The sequence below is a fragment of the Eumetopias jubatus genome, unplaced genomic scaffold (assembly GCF_037043125.1).
Source record: "Eumetopias jubatus isolate StellerSeaLion01/CBP00866 unplaced genomic scaffold, mEumJub1_p1.0 scaffold_11, whole genome shotgun sequence".
Classification (NCBI taxonomy): Eukaryota; Metazoa; Chordata; class Mammalia; order Carnivora; family Otariidae; genus Eumetopias; species Eumetopias jubatus.
Genome location: NW_028274817.1, coordinates 86,379,023 through 86,402,548, shown reverse-complemented (window position 1 = coordinate 86,402,548; position 23,526 = coordinate 86,379,023). Strand labels below are relative to the sequence as shown.

Here is a 23,526-nt window from a genome sequence, read left to right as displayed (position 1 = left end):
CAACAGACCTCCAGGGCCATTCTGTGGCTAGAGTAAGATGATATGGCCACCTCTGGCAGCAAGGGAGGCTGGGAAAATGAGGACCTTGCAAAGGGAGGCAGGATTGCTAGGCCAGACTTCAAAGGACTAGAATTCACACAACTGCTCTGGGAAGTGGTAGGCCTTTGGAAGGTGAGGAAACCAAACAGTCTAGGCCTGGGGAGGGGAGGCCTCTTGTTGAATTGTAGGAAGGACAGGCTACCCAGTAAATGGGGAGGGGGAGTCTGCAGAGGGGCAATGAGGAGAGGCAATTCCGAGAATCTGACAAGATTCAGCTGGGCTTGAAGAGCAGCTACTCGCCATGTGCCAGACCCAACTCAGTGCCATTATAGAGACCCTGGGGTGAAAGGGCTGTTCTCTTCTCCCTCAGGGTTTACACAACCGAGTTTAACCCCTCAGCACTGCCGGGTCTGGGCTAGGGGCTGGAATCACAGCAATAAAGACACAATCCCTGCTCTACAGAGGTTAACTGAATAGAGAGGTAAATTATGATGTCCGGTGGATGGGTGGGGTTTGAAAATGTGCAGGAAGAGGGTATTCTGGACACTTCAGGCCCAGGGAGCTGTGTGCACCAGCCTAGAGGTGTGGGAAGGCAAGCTGTGGTCTTGCTTGTGGGGATGGGTGGTAAGGAAGTCACTGAACCAGAGCCACAATCACCAGCCTGTCTTAGGGGGCAGCCAACAGGCAGGTAGATACAGGGAGCCAGAGACTGAAATACTCAAGTTATCAACAAGAGGTAGGGCTGGAAGCCCCAGAAGATAAGGATGGCAGAGCCTAGTCCAGTGGTTCTCAACCAGTGATCTCCACCCCCCCACCCCCCGCCCAGTGAACACTGACAATGTCTAGAGACACTTTTGGGAATGAGACAATTAGGGCATGATAACTTGCTATTCAGTGGGTAAAGGGCAGGGATGCAGCTAAATATGCTACAATGCTTCCCATAACAAATGTCGGTAGCGCCTAGGCTGAGAACCCCTGGCCTGGTGCAATGGTTCCAAACTTTTTGGTCACAATCCCCGTATAGTCTTAAAAATTGAGGACGTCCAAAGAGCTTTTGCTTACGTAGCCTCGGAATATTCCACACACACGCAAGAGAGAATGACAATGAAAAAGTATTGTGAAAATAGTTTTGACTTTGTGAACGCTCCTGAGAAGGTCTGAACTAGTAGTAGGAAGACTCGAACCACAGACGGAGAATCTATGGCCTGGTGCTTAAGGTCACAGCTCTTGAGTTCGAACCACAGCTCAGCCATTTACCAGCCCAAACAAAATGAATTAACGCTTCTGGTCCTCAGCTTGCCCCACTGAAGTCCATAGGTGACCATGATATTTATCTACTGCCTAAGGCTACTCTTCACATGCAATAAAGCACTTAAACAGGGCCAATTATTAGTTATCATTGCTATAACGCCAACAAATACACTGGGCCTGAGGCTGACTTGCCTTCAACACGTTTGCCAAGAAAATAAATCTAGTTCAGGCAGGGAAGCGGCCCGCAGGCCTGGGTGGTGACCTTTTTTGTACCAGGTTTTGATGGACGAGAGAAGAGCAGTGCAATGAAGGTAGGGCATTCTGGTCAGGCTAACAAAAACTCCCAGGGCAGGGGCCGCGGTTCCCCAGCAGAGCACGGGACCGAGAAAGCCCGGAACCTTTATGTCCCTGAGCATTCCCCAAAATGTTCTCGTCCATATCGGGGACCTCCGCCTCCACCGTTCCACACAACTTTTTGCCCAGACTCAACATGGCGTTAAAATCCTACAAAGCACCTTTGTCTTTCTTCCCATCCGGAGGTTTTACCCCGCCCATTGGCCACCGAGATCCCCGCCCAGAGTCCGATGCCCGCGTAGCCCCTCCGCGCGTCCGAGTGTGGGGTCCCTTTCCAAGATGGCAGGAGCCCCCTGGCTGTTTGGGGGGCTCTGTTTCCGTTTCCGGGACCAGAATCCGGAAGTGGCCGTTGAGGGGCCTCTTCCTATCTCCAGCTGCGGTAGCTGTGAGAAGAGGGCGAACGGTGATGGCGGCGGTCGCAGCGAATGTGGCGGCTGCGGCCGAGGACCGAGAGTCGCAGCGCGAAAACGTGCCGGGCCTTGAGAGCCAGCGGCGCCAGATCGAGAACGGCGAGAGTGGGCGAGAGCGTCCACTGCGGGCCGGCGAAAGCTGGTGAGGCAGGGCGGCAAGCAGAGCCTCGGCTGAGGGGACAAGTGGGGGCGTTTGCGACGGTGGGGGGAACGTGACGGCCGAGGTCCGAGGAACTGCCGTGGGGGCGGGGGAGTGGCTTGTGGGACGGAGGACCGGAGGGGCGGGGCGGGGAAGTGCCTGCGAGTGGATCGCCTTGTCCGGGGAAAGAGGCGGGGCCTGTATGGTGGCGCCGGAGGCCTGAGAACAGGAGAGGGTTTGTTGTGGAGCGGCGGGAGGGCGGGGCCTGAGAAGAAATGGTCGTGTGGGTGGGGCCGGGCCTGCGTGATGACACTCGGAACCTGGGAAAGGGCGGTCTCGGCGGCCGAGGCCGAGGGGCGTGGTCTGCGTGGCGTTAAGTAGCATCTGGCGGCAGGGACGGCCTGCGGTTGCCTGGAGCCTGAGAGTTAAGCAAGGCGGATGACGTCAGGCAGAAGAGCGGAATCCGAGCCGTAGGGCTGTGGGCGGGAGGGAGGGACTCGGAGCCTGCGTGGTAGAGGGAGCTGGCGCCTGGGAACGAGGCTTGTGACGTGGGCCGAGGGGCGTGTCCTGAGGCCGGGGAAAGACTGCAGAGGGGAGGTGGCGCCTGTGAAGCAGAAAATGGCGCCTGCGAATGAGCAAAGTTTGTGACGCGGCGAGGTTTTTGCCTCTGGCCGAGGCCTTCTTCCCGGGACGGGAGAAAGTGCAGGTGATTGGCACGGGAGGGGCCTTCGATGTTACATTTGCTTTCTGTTTTAGTACTGTTTTGTTTTTGTAATCAGGAGAAATAGCTATTTAAAAAAATGTCAATGCGTATCTTGATAAATCAGCTTGTTTTACTGATTTTGGCTAACCAGTGCTTGAAATGTACTGTTTCTGGGTTTATTTTGTTTCTCGCCGAGTTGCATCTCATTGTTTAAATTGTGATATACGTAAGACCTAAAAAGATTGCATAAAACGTTTACGTAGCCCAGATTGATGGACATTCTGTAAAAAATAAACGGCCTGTGCTCTTCAAAAATCTCAAGGTCGTGAAAGACAAAGGATGAAGAACTGTTCCAGATTGAAGGAATTAATGGGATTTAAAGAGTCACGATAACTAAATGCAATGTGTGATCCTGAATTGGATCCTGGAGCAGAAAAAAAAATAAATTATTTTTTAAAAAATCAGGGGTTTTTCTCATAAAATTAATTTTCGCTTTTTTACTGTAAAAGATGTTAATGGGAAAATTGGTGAAATTTGACTGAGACTTGTAGATTAGATATTAGTAGTGATAATTTCTTGCTTTGGATAATTGTATTGTGGTTATGAAAGAGAGTATCTTTTTTTTTAAGGGAATACATACCGAAATTTTTACGGATAAAGAACCATCGTGTAAGCCGCTTACTCGCAAATGGTTGGAAAAAATAGCGTATATGAAGATGTATTTAAAGAAACAATGATCGGGCGAATGGCAAAAATGTTAAAAATTTGGGGAATCTGGATGAAGGGTATACGGGAATTCTTTATATTATTTTTGCAATTTTTCTGAGTTTATTTCAGAGTAAAAAAAATTAAAGAATAATAAAACAAAAATTTGTGAATTTCACCATTCAGGTTAAGATTCAGACTGTTAGCTTAAGAAATCCTGTGCCCCTCGGATGAAAATCCCGCTCCCTGCGCCACTATTACCCTGAATTTTTCAATTTGTTAACGCTTTTCCCACTTCTGTACGCATCCCTAAGTAGTATTTGTGGTCTAAGCTTTCATTTTATGGAGGATATATGTGAAACCATACTAGATGCCTGCGGTGTGCCCTTCGCATCATATCAGGTGGTACATGGTATCCACATGACGTCATTGGTGACGTTAGCCTTGATCATTTGGTGAAGGTGGTATCTGCCCTGTTTCTCCACTGTAAAGATACTATTTTTCTCTTTCGGTACACAGTAATTCTTTTAAAAACATTCCTCAAAACGTTTTAACAGCTTCCCATCTCGTGCAGTGTAAATGGTAACATTCTTACAATGACTAGCGAGGCTGGTCCCTGGCTGATTGCTTCTCTGATCTCGCCTTTGATTACCACCGCCCCCCCACCCCCCAAACTCTCTCCATCCGGCCATATTGGACTGTTACTGTTCCTCTCACACCGCGGGCATGCTCTCACCTGAGGGCTTTTCTGAGTGAGGTTTGCTCATTTTACAGAGTTTCTAATCACTGTGCTAGTGAGATACATGTATCCCTGTTACTGGAGAGTACAGAGACAAGTTGAGATTCCCCCAATAGGGAGTAAGAAACCTTTTTTTTTTAACTGTTGCGCTGTAGCTCTCCAGCAAGGAAAAGCTTCATTCCATCCTGAGAATAAACAACAGTAACTGGAACGTTTTTTATAGTTCATTTGGATGTGTTCAGACAGGGTTGGGGGCTTCTCTTCCTGCCGCATCCTCCCTTTACAGCGTCCTGGTGACAGTACCCTTTAAAATTACCTCACGGGTATGGGTTTCCTTTTGGGGTGTTGAAAATGTTTTGGAACTAGATAGAGGTCGTGGTTGCACAATATTGTGAATGTACTAAATGCCACCGAACTGTTCACTTGAAAATGGTTAATTTTATGTGAATTTTTTAAAATTATGTTCTGTCAATAAAAAAAAATTACCCCACCAATGTTGGTTCAGTATTGAAGCCAGTTCATCTCTGCAATTGTGGCTGATGTGAAGCGTTTTACCTTACCTCCATTTTTTAAATGCTGATCTACTTAGGTGAGAGCAAAGCATCTCAAGGTTCTTTAATTTGCTTTTCATTTTATAGAGGTTTGCTGCAGTGGTCAGGAAATTTGTGTTTACAAAGCATTTCGAAGTCATGGACTAAATCCCCAAATCATATAATATCAGTATTAATATTTTGCACCTTCTTTTTGTCAGCTGGCAGATCTGGGCAAGGGCAAGTAATTTGGCCTTCTGAACTGATTTAATTTCTAGAAGTTTCTATTTTAAGAGTAAATTCAAATCTATGATAATAAAGCTTTCTTGGCAAATTCCAGTTTTTCTTTTTAAGGATGAACCACCTACAAACATAATTAAATCAGGGAGAGTGGAGGGAGTCTCTAGAAGGTTTGTGCAGGGTGCGGGTAGTTTCCTAGAAGGTAAGCAGGCAAGGGGTTCTTTGTTCAGGTAAAGGAAGGAGTGTGGCTGGGTTCAGTATTGCAGAGTGGATGGAGATGTGTGAAGGGAAAGTGACCGTGTTCCATTAGAGGTTAAGGACTAGCCTAGGAATGTTGAGGGTTTTCTGTCAGTGGAGAAGCCTGCACAGCACAGGGGACCATTGAGGGTAAAGACGTTAGAACCAAATCAACAATTTTCACGTTTGCTTGATGATTGCTGCTATAGCTCTTAAACAAGGTGGATATGCCTTGACTTCTGGATCTCAAGAAAGACTGAAATAAACAATAGGCCTCTGGCAATTCCCTTGTCATTGAGTCGGTCCCCCTAGTGCTTGTTCAGACTTTTCATGAACCAGGGGGAAGAGAGTTTGTGAGTTTAGGGTCCTGGACTGGGGAATCTTTTGGTAGATAGTAACTGCACCATTCTTTGTTGCTTGAACATGAATATGCTTTTTAGCTTGAAAAATACGCAATTATTGAAAGATATTTGCAATTCTAATTCTGATTAATGTAATTAAGCTAGGAAGATAAACTTCCTTTTTGATTTGTCGTCTTTAAAAAATACCGAGTTTTTTTTTTTTTAAGATTTTATTTATTTGACACAGAGAGAGAGCAGGAACACAAGCAGGGGCAGCGGGAGAGGGAGAAGCAGGCTCCCCGCGGAGCAGGGAGCCTGATGCGGGGCTCGATCCCAGCACCCTGGGATCATGACCTGAGCCGAAGGCAGACGCTTAACGACTGAGCCACCCAGGTGCCCCAAAAATACCGAGTTTGTGAAAGAGTACACTTACCACGACCACTGAGTAATGTATAGAATTGTTGAGTCACTATATTGTACACCTGAAACTAACTCTGTGTTAACTGTACTAAATTAAAGTTAAAAACTTAATAAAATTTAAAGAAAATGTTAAGTTTGGAAAATGAAAGAGCTTTTATAAAAATTTTAAATTCATTGAAATTTGGAGACTTTTGAATAAACCTAATTATGCCTGTTGCCATTCCTTTTATGGGGCAATGGAGTAAATCTTTGTGTTATCTCCCAGACATAGTTTAGCCATAAAAGAACATTTGAACAGTATTATTATTCAGAATTGGGGAAAGACAAATCAAGAATAGTTGTTAGGAAAAAAAGATATAAATTGAAGTAAGGACAAAAAAATACTTATAGTCAACTTTGTAAAAACGCAGTGATAAATAACAAAGATGATTAGAAGCTTAACTTTTTTGATGTCAGAAAACACCAAGAGTTAATAATTTGGTGATAAAAAAGGAACTTATAATCTGGGCATAAAATAATGACATTGGACAGAAAAGGCCCGAATTCTAATTTTCCTCCTTTGGTACATTATTGATGTAACAATTTATAGTAAAGGATTCATTTATATGCCTCTATGTACATCTATTTAGGCTTATACGGATATATAAATAATAAACTTAGAACAACATAGTATTACATTTACCATCTGAATAGGCTAACAAAGCTTTTAATAAACAGAAAAAAAATGGGAAATCCTACTTCCTCATTTATATCCATATTTCTATTTCTCTCTGATTATTGTATCTAGTATAATCGACCTGTTATGTATATTGTTATCTTAACCAGTGTAACCAATTTTCTTCAGACACGAGAGAAAACCCGAGGACAAAAAACATTGTTTAGTAATTTTTTCCATAGGCACATATTTCATAAGCATTTCAGCAAAGTTGAGGAAACACAAACATAAGTGACTTTAGCATGATCTGTTGTATTTCTATATACTAACAGGAAGAAACTGGAAAATTAAAATTTAAAAGATACCTTTTATGATCGCATCCTCCCAAGTCAGATACCTAGGGGTAAATCTAATAATGTGGGTGCTTCCCTATCAGACAATGACAACTCTGTCATGACTGCCATCTGGGCGGACAGATTATGAGACATCCCAATTTCAGAGATGTTAAACATTTTTAAAGTGTCTCTGAATTGGCGAAATCTGGTGTTCTTATTCTGTGAAAATTGGTATAAAACTTCAGGCTCCTGTGAAGACTTTAGAGATTCAGGTTGTAGCCAGGTACGAAGGGTTTTGCTTACTGCTGCAGGGTAATTTTTTTTTAAATTGAAGTATAGTTGATACACTGTGTTACATTAGTTTCAGGTGTATGCTACAGAGTGGTTTTAATGTTAATTTTCCTTAAAAATCTGCTCTTAAAAAAGTTGAGTAGTGCCTCCCCTTGCGTTGAAAGTCCCAGTAACCCTAAAGGAGCTTTAGGGAAGAAGTTAACCTCACAAGACTGTCAGTGGAGGCAGTGAAAGCCTCAGGGAAGGGCAGAGGTGGGTTTGCAGGTATGAGTGGCGGAGGGGTAGGGGTCAGGGATGGGGTATTCCAGAAGAGTGTTGGGAGATTTGTGGCATAGGCCACTGGGGCAGGGAGGGTGTGTGTTCCTAGTACGAGTGACGTGCAGGGGGGTCAGTGCAGCAAAAACAAAACAACAAAACCCCACCAAAATATGTGTCTGTCTGGGGGACTTGTGACGATTGCAAGGTTTTCTAGGCCTCCATCCCCCCTCACCTCTCTCATCCTTTTATGAACACAAGAAAAGTTGCCATTTTAAAAGAATCCCATTGATGGGGTTAAATTGCTGGAACACTGATCACTACAGCGTGAGAGTAATATTTTAAAAAAGTGTTTATTTGAGGCAGTTAACTATCTGGGATAGCCTCTTATGTGTCAAAAATCCCATAGCAGAGCAGGTTTGTGAGTGAGTGTGGGACCGGGGTTGTGTGTCTCTGTATGTAAGCTCTGAGGTCCAGGCCCTGGGACTGAAACAGTAACTGCTGACATTCATTTAGCATTTTTATTCTATGTCAAGTCTTTTCTGGACTTGAGAATTGCTCATGACATTTTACAGGGGCAGGCCTCAGCAGTCCTGAATGTTTATCCTAGGTGTCGTGCACATAGGAGTTTCTCTTTTAAAAGAGAGCTGGCCAAGCTGTACACTTTAAAATGGTTCAGGTCATGATCCCAGGGTCCTGGGATCGAGCCCCACATCGGGCGCTCTGCTCAGCGGGAAGCCTGCTTCTCCCTCTGCTTGTGTTGCCTCCCTCGCTGTCTCTCTCTCTCTCTCAAATAAATAAAATCTTAAAAAATTAAATAAATGGTTCAGATGGTAAATTTTAATGGTATGTGCTGCTTTTTGCCACAATTAAAAAACATAGAGGGACGCCTGGGTGTCTCAGTCAGTTAAGCATCTGCCTTCGGCTCAGGTCATGATCCCGGGGTCCTGGGATCGAGCCCCGCTTCGGGCTCCCTGCTCAGCAGGGAGTCTGCTTCTCCCTCTCCTCCCCGCTCCTGCGCTCTCTCACTATCTCTGTCTCTCTCTCAAATCAATGAATAAAATAAGCTCGGAGATCTATTATAAAGCTAAAATAAATCCTCAAATCAAAAATGACGAAAAATGGTGAGATGCAGTCTTTGAAGGAAAACCTTGTGATTTCTTTTAGCATTTTAAATTCTTCTCAGTTTCTGAGCACGTTTCCAGAATTTAATAATTCATTTCTCATTCTTTATATATCCTTTACAAACACTGCACACTTAATAGCTAAATCTTTAAAACATTAGCTGTAAATAACGGGTAATTTTCAGCCTAATTCTTTGTTCTGTAATAAAACCTCATTATTTCCTGGCACCATGGATGTGGGTTTGTGGTTTGTTTTGTCTTGTTTTGTTTGGGGTTTTGCCATTTTCTGTTTTTTAATCAAATCTCTTAGTGTCCTAAGAAATTAGGTAATATATTCAAACCTGAGTTTCGCTGAATAAATTTTGCTTCTAATTATTTTTATATGATGGGGAAGCTTTTGTTTTTTCATGTTGAGTTCTAGGAGAGATTTCCCATTTTTGAGATATAATTGACATACAACAAGGTATTAGTTTTAGGTGTACGTGAAATTTGTCATGTCGACTTGCAGTGTGTTGATCCTTTTAGTCTCATAACCATGGGAAGTGGTACCACTAACTCCAGGTAACCATGTGACACCCTTGTTACCTGTCTGGTCCAGGTTCCTCGTGGAGCAGCACTGGTACAAACAGTGGGAAGTGTACGTGCAGGGAGGAGACCAGGACTCCGGCACCTTCCCTGGCTGCATCAATAATGCTGACCTCTTTGAAGGTACCAGGCCTCTCCCTCCCCACCCCAGCCAAGCCCTGGAGTTCTTGTCCCCTCTGTACTTAAACAAACGATCGTAAGCCTCTTCACTGAATTATGTCATTGGTGAGATGGCCAGAGTGACTTAACCACTTTCCTTCCCTGATTCTTCCTCTGCCACCTTCCTCTGCCCCCGGCAGACCAGGTAAACTGGCGCCTCAAGAAGGGTCTAGTGGAAGGTGAAGACTATGTGCTGCTCCCGGCGGCTGCTTGGCATTACCTGGTCGACTGGTACGGTCTAGAGCATGGCCAGCCCCCCATTGAACGCAAGGTATAGCAGATGGGAAGGGTGCTCGGGGTAGGTTCTCGGGGGATGGATTAGGAGAAAGGCCTTGTAGGCCCAGGATGGGTCTAGACCAGTGTGTACCTGGGTCTCCACGTATGCTGTGTAGATAACAGCTTGTCTGTGCTCCTGTCCCCTCAAGTATCTTAGTGTGTGCCAGGTGTGCGTGCGTCTGCGTGCATGTTCCTCTGATCTTAGAGGTCGTCGTGCCTGCGTCTGTGTGTCTGTGTTCTGTGGGTGCGCCCGTGTACGCACCCCTCCACCTTCCAGGTTGTGGAGCTGCCCAGCGTCCAGAAGGTCGAAGTGTACCCAGTAGAACTGCTGCTTGTCCGGCACAGTGATATGGACACACCTCACATTGCTCAATTCAGCCACACAGATTCTGTTGGTGAGTCTGAGGGCCGCAGAATGAGGCAGCCTTCCCACGGCTCAGTGACCTAAGAATACCTGGGCTTTGGCTGTGGCCGACTGAGGAAGCATCGGTCAGACTTTGGAGGACCAAGAAGGTATTGATCAAGTTGGGCGGAGGCCCTGAGGGGGTGCCCTAGAGTCCTGAGGCGGGGTGCGAGCTGCATTCCCGTGGCTTAGGTGGTATGGCAGGCTGGGGGTCTCAAGTCCCGAGCGGGCATCTGTCATTCGGAGAGCGTTCGGGGACACAAGGTATTGACCAAAGTGTGCCCAGTCTGTGAGGATGAGTCAGGGGCTGATGCTGAGATGGGTCGATCATTCAGGGTCTCAGGAAGACCTTGAGTGTGCTCTGCCACCTTCGACAGACCTCGTTTTGCGCACTGCCCGAGAGCAATTTCTGGTGAGCCCCCAGGAAGAGACGCGGCTGTGGATCAAGAACGCAGAGGGCTCTTTTGAGAGATTGTGCAACACACGCGTCACGCTTCTTGACGCTGCCCTCAAGACTGGGCAGGTGAGGGTGGGGAGGGCCCTCCTGCTCACCACCCGTGCTCTCAGGTTGGGGGAAGTGAGGGTGAGGTGCCCATGGGCCCTCCCATGAGTGCCTTTCCTGCTTTTCTTTTCTCTTCCTCAACCCAGGTGGTCATCATGGAGACCCGAAACAAGGATGGCACTTGGCCCAGTGCCCAGCCACAGGCTGTGTAAGCCCCTAGAGTGTCTGGCTCAGAGCGGGGTCCCCCCAGTAGGCAGGATGACTGAGTTCATGAGCCCATTTCACCTGCACGTCTTTGGCCTTCAGCTGATAACCGTTTCCCCTCCACCCTAGGAACACTGCGTTGGAGGAGGATGAGGAATTCCAGGGCCAGCCAGGCATCTGTGGTCTCACCAACCTGGGCAACACGTGCTTCATGAACTCGGCCCTGCAGGTTGGGCGAGTAGAGCTGTGTCTGGCACAGCTGCAGGGGTGGGCTTCAAGTGACAAGGATTGGGGAGGGGGACTGCAGGGCAAGGGGTCAGGTTGGAAGCTGGGGCCCCACACGTCGGACTTGACGTGCCCACGGTCCTCCCTGAAACATCAGTACCTTCTCCCTCTGCTTGCCCGTTTCCCGGTTCTTCTCTTCCTTTGTCACCACGTTCTTCCTTTTCTCGAAATGCTGCTGCCTTCTCTCCCCCACCTTTTTGTCCCCCCTTTCTCTCTCCTTCCTCTTTGCTTCCTTCTCTCTGTCTCCACCTTGGTCACCCCTCTCTCCTCTCCTCTGCCTCATTTTCCCGGGCCCTGCCTCCTGCAGTGCCTCAGCAATGTGCCACAGCTCACCGAGTACTTCCTCAAAAACCACTACCTGGAGGAGCTCAACTTCTGCAACCCGCTGGGCATGAAGGGGGAGATCGCAGAGGCCTACGCGGACCTGGTGAAGCAGGCCTGGTCTGGCCACCACCGGTCCATCGTGCCTCATGTGTTCAAGGTGTGACTCGGGCCTGGGCTGCCCCTGCCCACGCCCCCCCACCCCCACCCCCGAGTCCCTATCGCTCTGACCACCCTGCCCATCTTCTCAGACCAAGGTCGGCCACTTTGCGTCCCAGTTTCTGGGCTACCAACAGCATGACTCACAGGAGCTGCTGTCGTTCCTCCTGGATGGGCTGCATGAGGACCTCAATCGTGTCAAGAAGAAGGAATATGTAGAGTTGTGCGATGCTGCTGGGCGGCCAGATCAGGTGAGGGCACTCCTCAGAGAACTCTATGCTGAGAGCTCCATTAAAGCCACCAGGGCCTTTGCTCCGGGGATCCTATGGCCTCCCTGGGGTATCCCACACCCCACCTGACCTCATCTCCAACCCTAGTCCCAGCCCGGGCTCCCGCCCAGAGTTAACCCTCCTACCCAAAGAAACCCCAGCCTGACCATGAGCACAGCCTCCAGATAGCCCTAGCTGTAACTGTCTCTGGACTTTGCCATGGCCCTCACCTTGACTTCATCCCTATTCACATCCACCTCGAACTACGGTTTCCCCTGCCCCAGGCAAGCCTTATCACCCAACATGACACTCTCAACAGGAGGTCGCTCAGGAGGCCTGGCAGAACCACAAACGGCGGAATGATTCTGTGATCGTGGACACTTTCCACGGTCTCTTCAAGTCCACGCTGGTGTGCCCGGATTGTGGCAACGTGTCTGTGACCTTCGACCCCTTCTGCTACCTCAGTGTCCCACTGCCTGTCAGCCACAAGAGGGTCATGGAGGTCTTCTTTGTCTCCATGGATCCTCGCCGCAAGCCAGAGCAGGTATGGGGTCATGGTGACATGGGAACGTAACAAGGGATGTAGTCAGAGTCTGATGACTCTGCTATACCTTAATGTTGCCCACACTGACTTAGCACACCCCCTTCTGCTCTTTTGTGGACACCGTTTCTCCCTCAGCACCGGCTCGTGGTCCCCAAGAAGGGCAAGATCTCAGATCTGTGTGTGGCTCTGGCCAAACACACTGGCATGTCGCCAGAGAGGGTGAGGCTCTTGGAGGCACAGGGAGGGTGGGATTTAGGGGCAGGGGGCCCAGGGAGACCTTGCAGACTGACCAGCCTCCTCTGCATTCCGTTCCCAGATGATGGTGGCCGATGTCTTCAGTCACCGCTTCTATAAGATCTACCAGCTGGAGGAGTCTCTGAGCAGCATCTTGGACCGAGATGATATTTTCATGTGAGTGAGGGGACCAGGAGATTTAGGGGTTCCTCAGGAATCTCCTCCTCTTAACCAACTTCCCTGCCCCCCCCTTTGGCCTGACTCACAGGGCACCTGCCTTGTGCAGGGCTTTGGTCATGGGCCTTAGTAGGGCAGGAGGCTTGGGGCTGTCAGTGGGGTGGGTGAGACATCCTTATACAGGGTGTTCTTGGGTGTTTTCTTTCTTGTTACATGATGAAGGCTCCTGTTTCTTCTTCGTTATATTTAGCAGTCACTGAGTACCTCCTATGTACCAGGTGCTCGAAGCTCGTTCCTTACTCCTATTGCAGTCCTCAAAAACCAAAAGGGGTTTTGGAAATAGGGAACACTAAGATATTTTCTGAACACAAGAGTATTCAGAATAAACTTGAAATCTTTGGATAACTAAAATAGAAAGGGCAGGGGCGCCTGGGTGGCTCAGTTAGTTAAACATCCGACTCGTGATTTTGGCTCAGGTCATGATCTCATGGTTGTGAGATGGAGCCCCGCATCAGGCTCTGTGCTCAGTGGGGGGGGGGAGGGGGGGCTCTGCTTGAGATTCTTTCCCTCTGCCTCTCCCCCCACTTGCACTTGTGTGCGCGCGCTCTCTCTCTCTCGCTTGTTCTCTCAAATAAATAAATAAATCTCTAAAAAAATAAAAATAAAATAGAAAGTGCATCCTGAGTAGAGAAAGTCTTTTTAAACCAAGGAGCGTTTTCCAAAAAGAAAATGGTTTTAGATCCCTTCGTCACTAAAAATTTCTGTTATTCTCCTCAGTGCGTTCTTACCACCAGAGCGCTTTGTAAAACATCACGCAAACAAAGTGTTGTACCATCTACCAGTCTGTAAAGCACCAAACACGGGGTGGCTCTTCAGACCCTTTAAAGAAATATTTTCAGGCCGTGAGGGGTGGGTGGATGAAGCAAGTGGGGCAGAGTCCCCGAGTCCCTCTGGCGTGTCCTGATCAGGTGTGACCCGACGTTCACCCCCTACAGATACGAGGTGTCAGGCAGGTCTGCTATTGGTGAGAACTCCAGGGAGGACGTCGTGCTTCCTATCTACCTGCGGGAGCGCACCCCAGCCCGGGACTACAACAACTCTTACTACGGCCTCATGCTCTTTGGGCACCCGCTCCTGGTGTCGGTGCCCCGTGACCGGCTCTCCTGGGATGCCCTCTATCACATCCTGCTCTACCGCCTCTCGTGAGTCTGCCTTTTGGGGGGCCGGGGTGGGGGGAGGTGGAGTCTGAACTCAGACCTGGGTGTCGAGCTGCTTATTGCCAACCGTCTTCCACTTCCAAAAGACAGCTAAGCTTAACGTGGCCAGAGAGGAACTTGGAGGTTTTTTTTTTTTTCTTGGTCTAAACCTCTGGCTTTGCCACTGCCTCTCCTGGGTGTTGGGGATAACGGGGGTCAACAGAATGGATAAAATACACACGACTTTGTCTCGTACTTGAGTACCCGGTCCTTGGTGAGGCGCGGTTATTTGGGTTTTTACGAAGAGATTTCCACTGTGCCTAAAATCCAGAGTCCCTGGCGAGGCAAACAGCAGTGCGCTCTCTGACTTAATCTCTCCTTCGTGTTGCACTAACAAGTCCATTGCTCAGAGGTCTGCCATGATCAAAGTTTGCAGTTGATGGTGTGTTTATTTAAGGTGGCTCACCGTACTTAAGGTCCGTACTCCTTAGCCGTGGCTCACGAGGCCCTACCTTGTCAAGCCACCTCTTCGTGCATTTCTGTGTCATCTCTTGAGACCTTCCAGGCTCAGCATGAACGACCGCTTGTGTGGGGCTTTGCTGGTGGCTTCCCATCGGAAGCAAAGTAGAATCCTGGGCCCTGGCCGCCCTGGCCTCGTGCCCCTCCTCCAGAGTCTCCTGTGCTCTCTCGGCAGGCGCTATGTGACCAGACCCAGCTCGGATGACGAGGACGACGGGGATGAGAAAGGTGAGGGGGAGGGAGAGACGACTGACAAGGGTGAGGGTCTGCACGGGCCGCGCCAGGGCCCGAGGGAGGGTCAGTGGGGCCGGCGGGTGGGCCGCCTGGAGCTCACACGGACCCGTGCCCCCCCCCCGCCCGCCCCAGCAGACATGGAGGATAAGGACAGCATGCCCAAGCCGGGACATGTGGCTGGGGGCAGCTCCCAAGATTCTGGGCCGGAGCAGGCTGGGCCCAGTTCCGGAGTCGCGGGCGGGAGCCGGGCCCCCGTGGACAACTCCCCTGGACCATCTCACTGGCCCCAGAGGGCGCGGCGCAAGCACCTGTTCACCCTGCAGACAGTGAACTCCAACGGGACCAGCGACCGCTCGACCTTCAACGAGGATACCCATGGTGTCTCCTTCAGCTGTGAGCCAGGGTTGGGAGGCGGGAGGGGGGTTTCCTTGGCAGCAGGGCCCATGACCACCTCCCTCGCCCCCAGCCCAGCCGTACATTGCCATCGACTGGGAGCCAGAGATGAAGAAGCGTTACTATGACGAGGTGGAGGCTGAGGTAAACAAGATCCCGGTTGCTTGCGTCCCCTGCCTCCACCCCACAACCCTTCACCCCCGCCCCTCCCACCTCCAAGCCACGACCGCAGGGTTCCCAGGGCCTCAGATTCCTAGCTTCGGGGTCCATGTCCTTCACCACGGGGCACGTGTCTTCTGCCCCCGCCCCCTCTCATGCGCTGTCCTCACTCCTGGCCTAGGGCTATGTGAAGCACGACTGTGTCGGGTACGTGCTGAAGAAGGCTCCCGTGCGGCTGCAGGAGTGCATTGAGCTCTTCACCACTGTCGAGACTCTAGAGAAGGAAAATCCCTGGTGAGGGACCAGGCTGGGGCCTCTGGGGTGTAGCTGGGTAGGACCCCCTGCCCAGATCGCTCTTACCTGCAAATATCCCTCACTCGGACCTTTCCTGCTGCTCTGGCCACCAACACACAGGCTTAGTCCCACTTGAGAGCCTTTGCCCGTTTGTCCCTCCTTCCAGCCCGGTTACCTGCAGGACCGGACTCCTTCGTTTTGCTCAGGTCTCTGATCAAACGTCAGCTTATCAGAGGTCTCTCTTACTACCCTGTTAGAAGCCACTCCCCCCAAGCCATCCCTCCTTCTCTTCCCTCCCCAGGCTCCCTCTTCCTAGCTCGGTAATACCACTTGTTGGCATGTCCTAGATCCCCTTTTGCTCATTCTCTGTTTTTTTCCATTAGAGTAAACCCTTGAGGGTGAAGACTTTTAAGTATCTGTTGTGTGTCTCTTCTCTCTGATTATAATGGTGGGGGGGCGGGTGCAGGAGGCGCTCAGTAGCTCCTTGCAGGATGAACAAAATATAAGGGGACAACTGAAAAGATAAAACCGGTCTCAGAAACTAGAGCAACATTTCCGTGGGGCAGGGAGGGACAGAAGTACAAAGTAGTGGCCACAGGACTCGGCAGTAGGTGGTCGGTAAGTACCTGGCAAGTGAGTGAGTAGGTAAAATGGAGAAGTAGAGGGACAGAGGCAGGCTCTAAAATAAGACGAGCATCTCATGGACCAGAAACGAAAGCAAAACACACACTAGTGTAAAAGCGTGGTAGCCTGGGCAGGTAGATAGTACCTGATGAATGGCAGGATTTTAAACACGTGGAGAGAGCCGACCGGAGTAATGGGCGGGCTGGAAGGAAGAGCAGCGTCTCTGTGGATCAGACGGGGCCCGTGGGGGCCCCACAGAACAAAGAGCATGCAGTAGGTGCTCAGCGAGTGTCTTGTGTGCTGACTCGGGCTCTTGTTTGCAGGTACTGCCCCACCTGCAAGCAGCACCAGCTGGCCACCAAGAAGCTGGACCTGTGGATGCTCCCTGAGACGCTCATCATCCACCTGAAGCGCTTTTCCTACACGAAGTTCTCCCGCGAGAAGCTGGACACCCTTGTGGAGTTTCCTATCCGGTCTGGGCTGGGGCCAGAGCAGGGTGGTTGGGTGGCGGTGGGTGGGGAGGGGGCAAGGAGCGGAGAAGGGGCGCCCTGGGAGTAACCCTGTCCTCCCCGGCAGGGACTTGGACTTCTCCGAGTTTGTCATCAAGCCGCAGAACGAGTCGGCGCCAGAGCTGTACAAATACGATCTCATTGCGGTTTCCAACCATTATGGGGGCCTGCGTGACGGACACTGTATGTGCCGGGCTGTGGCAGGGCTGGCCCGGGGTCGGGGGGCAGGATATCCCGTGTATGACAGATAAGTGAGCGGGGGGCCAGGTTGTCATGGTGGGCGGAGTGGGGCGGGAACGTGGGAAGCTCTCGGGGGCAGGGGAGTAGATGTGGACAGCACCCCTCTCTTGCAGACACGACATTTGCCTGCAACAAGGACAGTGGCCAGTGGCACTACTTCGATGACAACAGCGTCTCACCCGTAACTGAGAACCAGATTGAGGTGGGCGTTCCCTCCTCCCCCCTCCCCTCCTCCCGACCCCCATCCCGCAGCCAGCCGGTCCACACTGACTCCTGTCCTCTCGCCGCAGTCCAAGGCAGCCTATGTTCTCTTCTACCAACGCCAGGATGTGGCGCGTCGCCTGCAGCCCCAGCCCGGCTTAGCTGAGCCCCCAGCATCCCCTGCCTGCGGCCCCCCGCCCAACTCTGAGTTCATGGATGTAAACTGAGGGGCCCCGGCCCTGCCGCAGGGAAGGAAGCCATCTCCGCTCTCTTCCTTCCCGCCCCCGCCCCACCCCCCCCTTACCCGTGTTAGGCGCCCCGTGCCAGGCATCGCAGGCTTAGTTGTGGCTACTGTTCTCGTGCCGCTGTATTGCTCTCTCCCGGGGAAGCAGAGGTCGTGTCTCCTCCCGGCAGTGTGTTCCCCGCCTGTGTTTGCCCCTTAGAGCATTAACCTTCCCTTCTATTCTCTATTTATGGTTGTCCCCTTCCCTCTGTCCTCAACCTGGGCTGTTCTGAGGGGGTGGTGGTGGGGTGCACCTGAACACAGAGTGTATTTTCTTATCGAGACCCTGTACCTTCCGCTGTGTATATATAAAGTGCCAGTGTGTTCCTTGGCGGTGTGGTTTTTTTTCCCCAGGTGGTTCCCGAGCGCCGGTTGGATGCCTGTGTGCTTGCGTGTGCTTACCGAATGCCAGGTTGTGTGATGAATGCCGTGCCGAGTGCTTGTCGAGCACCATTTTGGGGGTATTTGTTAGCACCATCTGAACGCCAGACACGATTCTCAGCACTAACCGCGTGCCCAGGGTTTTCCTGAGCACTTTACACACTGACTCACAATCCTCACAACGGTCTCGTGTGGGAGTTGTCATCTCCAGTTTCAGATGGGTAAACTGAGGTACAGAGATCAAGTAATTGCCCAGGTTCTGCCAGATCAGCACACCCCATTCGTTAACACTGGTGTTGGTTCCCGGAGGGGGCGTTGGACCTCTCTGGACCCAAGACAGAAATCTTTCTGTGGACATGGCCTGCCCTACGGCGGATGTGGGAAACGTACCCCTGGAACAGACAGGCATCCCTGTGGGCAAATGTGTGGTTTCTGGACACAAAGATACTAACCAGACAACCTCCCGGACTCCCAGCGGTGTCCTCAGAGGATAACTGCAGAGGTGGTACCTGACCCAAACCGGCCAACCCGACAGGACACATGTGCTGTGTCTCTGTTGTCCTATACTTAGCCCCTCTGCACACACACACACCCCACCACCAGGCAGGGTCCCTCCAGCCTCATCCCGGAGAAGAGGAAGATGGAACACCTACCACGGAACGGGAACAGCAGAGTGCGTATGGGTATAAGACACCATTTAAACAGCGAGTGTCTCCCAGCTGACCCTTCGCCTAGGCGCCAACCACCTCCTCTAAGAAACAGCACCCATGGGAGCCGCTGCGGGGTGGAGCAGTGTGGACAGACGTGTGGGATGTAGTTGTAAGCAAGCCCCCAGCCCCTCACACTGAGGAAGGGAATCTTGCACAGCGGCGGTTGGGGGACCGTTCCCACAGGAAGGGCCTCAACATCCCCCTGGCAAAGCCCCGCTCAGGGTCACTCGGCCCAGCATTAGCGCCCGCAAACCTCCCAGTCACGCCGTTGACCCGGGCGAGAAGAGAAGTAGTTGCTGCGAGGAACCCAGCTCGAACTGAAGTAGGCAAAGATAAATACTGTTTCGGGTAGGACCAGATCCAGGAACTCAAAAAAGCCATCATTTAATCCTCACAAAGACCATATGATTTGAACACTGTTACCCCATTTTGTAGATGAGGAAGCAGGTGTAAAGAGCTGATTCAGAATGGGCTTTAAGTACAGAAAGACCTCATTACCTATGCATCATCAGTCCTGGACGAAGACCTCCTAAAGTGAACCCATTTAAAATAACTTCCCTGATTTAACCAAAAATGTCTTGAAATGACAACACAAGGGGCACCTGGGTGGTTCAGTCGGATTTCTGGGTCCTGGGATCGAGTCTCACGTCAGGCTTGCTGCCCAGTAGGGAGTCTGCTTCTGTCTCTCCGTCTGCCCCTCCCAACCGCTCACTCTCTCTCTCTCTCTCTCTCTCTCTCAAATAAAATCTTTTTAAAAAATGACAGCACACATAAGAATCAGAAGAGAATCATAAGAATCAGAATCACACGGGCGCCTGGGTGGCTCAGTCGTTAAGCGTCTGCCTTCAGCTCAGGTCATGGTCTCAGGGTCCTGGGATCGAGCCCCGCATCGGGCTCCCTGCTCAGCGGGGAGTCTGCTTCTCCCTCTCCCACTCCCCCTGCTTGGGTTTCCTCTCTCACTGTGTCTCTCCCTCTGTCAAATAAATAAACAAAATCTTTAAAAAAAAAAAAGAACCAAGTAGAAATGATAAGCCTGAGATAGGTAATACAATTTAAGAAACCAATGGATGAGGGGCGCCTGGGTGGCTCAGTTAAGCGTCTGCCTTCTGCTCAGGTCAATGATCCCAGGGTCCTGGGATGGAACTCCGAGTTGGGCTCCCTGCTCTGCAGGGGGCTTGCTTCTCCCTCTTCTGCCCCTCCCCTTGCTTGTGCTCTCTCTCTCTCTCTCTCTCTCTCTCTCTGTGTCACATAAGTAATTAAAAAATCTTTAAAAAAAAACAATGGATGAGTTGAACAACACATTACATGTAGCCAAGGAGGAAATGGGTGAATTGGATAGAGGTTAAAGCAGAGGCACCTGGCTGCCTCAGTTGGTAGAGCACGTGACTCTTGATCTCCAGGTTGTGAGTTTAAGCACACGTTGAGCACAGAGCTTACTTAAAATAAGTAAATAAAATACATTATGGATAGAGGTTAAAGTGTTGACCAAGGAATGCATCTTCTAGACCTTAAGTTAGACTAATACTATATTTTGATAAACTAGGGCTAACCAACTAAAGAATAGGAAAGGTATATGTTTCAAACAAATGGAGGGAAACAGAATGATGAATAAATCAATCCAGAAGGGAAAATAGAGCAAGGCGGATGGCTAGAGAGCACATACATGCGCATTTACAAAGTCAGCTCTGTCCCCTCAGTTCAAGGGAGGGAACTGGGAGCTGGGCTGCACTTTGAGACCATGGCTGCCACCATGCCAGGGAGGCGGTCGGGTGAGCGTGGGTAAGAATGCCTAAAACTTTCCTACGACTTTGAAGATGGCTTTCTCTTGGATAGATCTTGCTCCGTTGCTGTAAAACTCTGTTCTCCAGGGCTCTGACATGGTTTGTTCTGACAATTCGGCTTGGTATTTGTCTGTTTGTTGATGTTTCTGTTGGAGAGTGAGAGCTTGGAGCTCCCTAGTCTGCCATTTTGCTGATGCCACTCCCCTGGTGTATTATGTTTTAAGTGTGTTTCTTAACACACTTAGGTAGCGTGTAGTTGGATCTTTAATCTGATCTGACAATATCTGTGTTGTAATTGGGGTGTTTAGACTATTCAGTTAATGTGATTATTGACATATTTAACTATAAGTTGAGTCTTTCATTTGGCCGTTGGTTTTCTATTTATCCTATTCCCTCTTCTTTTCCCTCTTTTTCTGTTTTATTTTGGGTTAGATTTTTTTTTAAAGATTTTATTTATTTATTTGAGAGAGAGAGAATGAGAGATAGAGAGCACGAGAGGGAAGAGGGTCAGAGGGAGAAGCAGGCTTCCCGCTGAGCAGGGAGCCTGATGCGGGACTCGATCCCGGGACTCCAGGATCATGACCTGAGCCGAAGGCAGTCGCTTAACCAACTGAGCCACCCAGGCACCCCAGATATTTTTTTTAATGATTCCGCTTTAGCTCTTTTGTTGACTTATTAGCTCTAACTCTTGGTTTTATTTACTGATTGCTTTGGGGTTTATAGTATACATCTTTTTTTTTTTTAAAGATTTTATTTATTTATTTGACAGCGAGAGACACAGTGAGAGAGGGAACACAAGCAGGGGGAGAGGGAGAGGGAGAAGCAGGCTTCCCGCGGAGCAGGGAGCCCATGTGGGGCTCGATCCCAGGACCCTGGGATCATGACCTGAGCCGAAGGCAGATGCTTAAGGACTGAGCCACCCAGGCGCCCTATAGTATACATCTTTAACTTCAAGTGACAGATACCACTTCGCATATAGTATAAGAACTTTCTGAGAGCATGCTTCCATTTCTCCCTGCTTAGCCGTTAAGTTGTTGTTGTCATCATGCATTTTACTTTTCCATATGTTATAAACCCCATGATACATTGGGTTTTTTTCTTTAAACAGCCAATTGCTTTAAAGAGATTTAAATAATAAGAAAAGGAATCGCATATATTTACCATGCCATACCGTGGTTACTACTTCCAGTGCTCTTCATTCCTTTGTCTAGGTCCTGATTTCCATCTGGTGTCACTTGCCTTCTGCCCGAAGGGCATCCTTTAACATCTCTAAGAGTGTAGGTCTGCTGGTGATGAATTCTCTCAGTTCTGGAATGTCTGGAAATGTCTTTGTTTCACCTTATTTTTTTTAAAAGATATTTTCGTGGGTATAGAATTCTAGGTACACAGTTTCTAGTTCTTTCAGTACGTTAAAGATGTTACTCCAGGGGCACATGGGTGGCTCAGTCAGTTAAGCGGCTGCCTTCTGCTCGGGTCATGGTCTCCGGGTCCTGGGATCGAGCCCCGCATCGGGCTCCCTGCTCAGCAGGGCGTCTGCCTCTCCCTCTGCCTCCTCCCCCCTGTTCATGCCCTCTCTCTCTCAAATAAATAAATAAAATCTTTAAAAAAATTTAAAAAATGGAGATGTTACTCCACTGTCTTCTTGCTTGCGTTGTTTTCCAATGAGAAATCTGTCACCCCTATCCTTGTGCTTGTGTACCTAGCATGTCCTTTTTGGCCCCTGGCTGCTTTGAATATTTTCTCTTTAGCACCAGTGTTGAGCAATTTGATTATGATAAGCCTTGGTGTAGTTTCTCCATGTTTCTTGTGTTTGGGTTTCTTTGAGATTCTTGGATCTCTGGATCTCTAATATTTGTCAAATTTGGAAAACATTTTAGCCAGGATTTCTTCAAAAAAAAATTTTTTTTTTTTCTGAAGCTCCCCTCTCTCTTCTCCTTCATGGACTTCAGTTATTCATATATTAGGCTGCTTGAAGTTGTCCCACAGCTCATGGATGCACTTTTCATTTTTTAAATTCTTTTTACTCTATGCGTCTCTCTCTCTCTTTTTTAAATTTTATTTATTTATTTGAGAGAGAGAGAGAGAGAGAATGAGAGACAGAGAGCACGAGAGGGAAGAGGGTCAGAGGGAGAAGCAGACCCCCTGCTGAGCAGGGAGCCCGACGCGGGACCCGATCCCAGGACTCCAGGATCATGACCTGAGCCGAAGGCAGTCGCTCAACCAACTGAGCCACCCAGGTGCCCCTACTCTATGTGTTTCATTTTCTTTTCTTTTTTATAGAATATTTTATGTATGTATGTATGTATGAAGTATGTATGTATGTAATCTCCCCACCCAACGTAACGTGGGGCTCAAACTCATGACCCTGGGATCAAGAGTTGCATGCTCCGCCCACTGAGCCAGTCAGGAGCCCCCGTGTGTTTCATTTTCAGTAGTTTCTATTGCTGTGCCTTCGAGTTGACTAATATTTTCTTCTGCAATGCCCAATGTGCTGTTAATCCCACTAGTGTATTTTTCAACTAGGGCATTGTAGCTGCTCAGTTTGGGTCCTTTTTTATATCCTCAGTGTCTCTATTTAACTTTTGGAACATACAGCATACAGTCATGCTAATAACCGTTAATGACCTCTGATAATTTATCAGGGTCAATTCTAAGTCGGTCTTGATTAACTGATGATTCTCCTTATTATGGGTCACGTTTCCCGGCAAAGACATTTCTGGTAATCTTTGGTTAGATCCTAGACATTGTGAATTTTATCTTACTGGCTGCTGGATATTTTTGTCTTCCTGTAAATCTCCTGGATCTTTGTTCTGTGATGCATCTAATTATCTTAGAAACAGTTTGATCCTTTCAGGTCTTGCTTTTATGACTTGTTAGGCAGTTCCAAAGAAGTGTTTGTTCTGAGGCTAATTATTCCCCACTACCGAGACCTCCAGCTCATGACCTGTGAATTATGAGTGTTTCCAGTCTTGCCGATTAGATTAGCCTCTGTTCCCCACCCTGTGTGAATGCTACGCATTGTTCCCTATAACCCTTTCAGATGGCTCTTTCCCTAGTCTCGGGCAGTTTCCTCACACACGTGCTCTGACTGATACTCTGCTGACTGTTCGAGGAGG

At 49.3% G+C, this 23,526-nt stretch overlaps 1 protein-coding gene across 4 annotated transcripts; it reads left to right on the top strand.

Moving 5' to 3' along the window:
• Positions 1–1,992: 1,992 nt before the first annotated feature.
• Positions 1,993–17,865, top strand: USP11 (ubiquitin specific peptidase 11). Of its 4 annotated transcripts, none has more exons than XM_088028811.1 (21): positions 1,993–2,196; positions 9,367–9,476; positions 9,653–9,783; positions 10,066–10,183; positions 10,569–10,714; positions 10,840–10,901; positions 11,027–11,126; positions 11,490–11,663; positions 11,755–11,913; positions 12,251–12,475; positions 12,611–12,694; positions 12,792–12,886; positions 13,882–14,088; positions 14,777–14,829; positions 14,971–15,228; positions 15,302–15,372; positions 15,569–15,681; positions 16,629–16,778; positions 16,882–16,997; positions 17,168–17,256; positions 17,345–17,865. In XM_088028811.1, exons 1-21 carry the CDS (start codon positions 2,051–2,053, stop codon positions 17,480–17,482), a joined length of 2,745 nt encoding a protein of 914 aa, XP_087884937.1. In that variant the 5' UTR covers positions 1,993–2,050; the 3' UTR covers positions 17,483–17,865. The 4 variants fall into 4 exon arrangements, with proteins under 4 accessions (XP_087884937.1, XP_027969149.2, XP_087884938.1 ...); XM_028113348.2 differs by having other exon boundaries at positions 14,968–15,213; XM_088028812.1 differs by having other exon boundaries at positions 1,996–2,196; positions 14,971–15,213.
• The last annotated feature ends 5,661 nt before the right edge of the window (positions 17,866–23,526 follow it).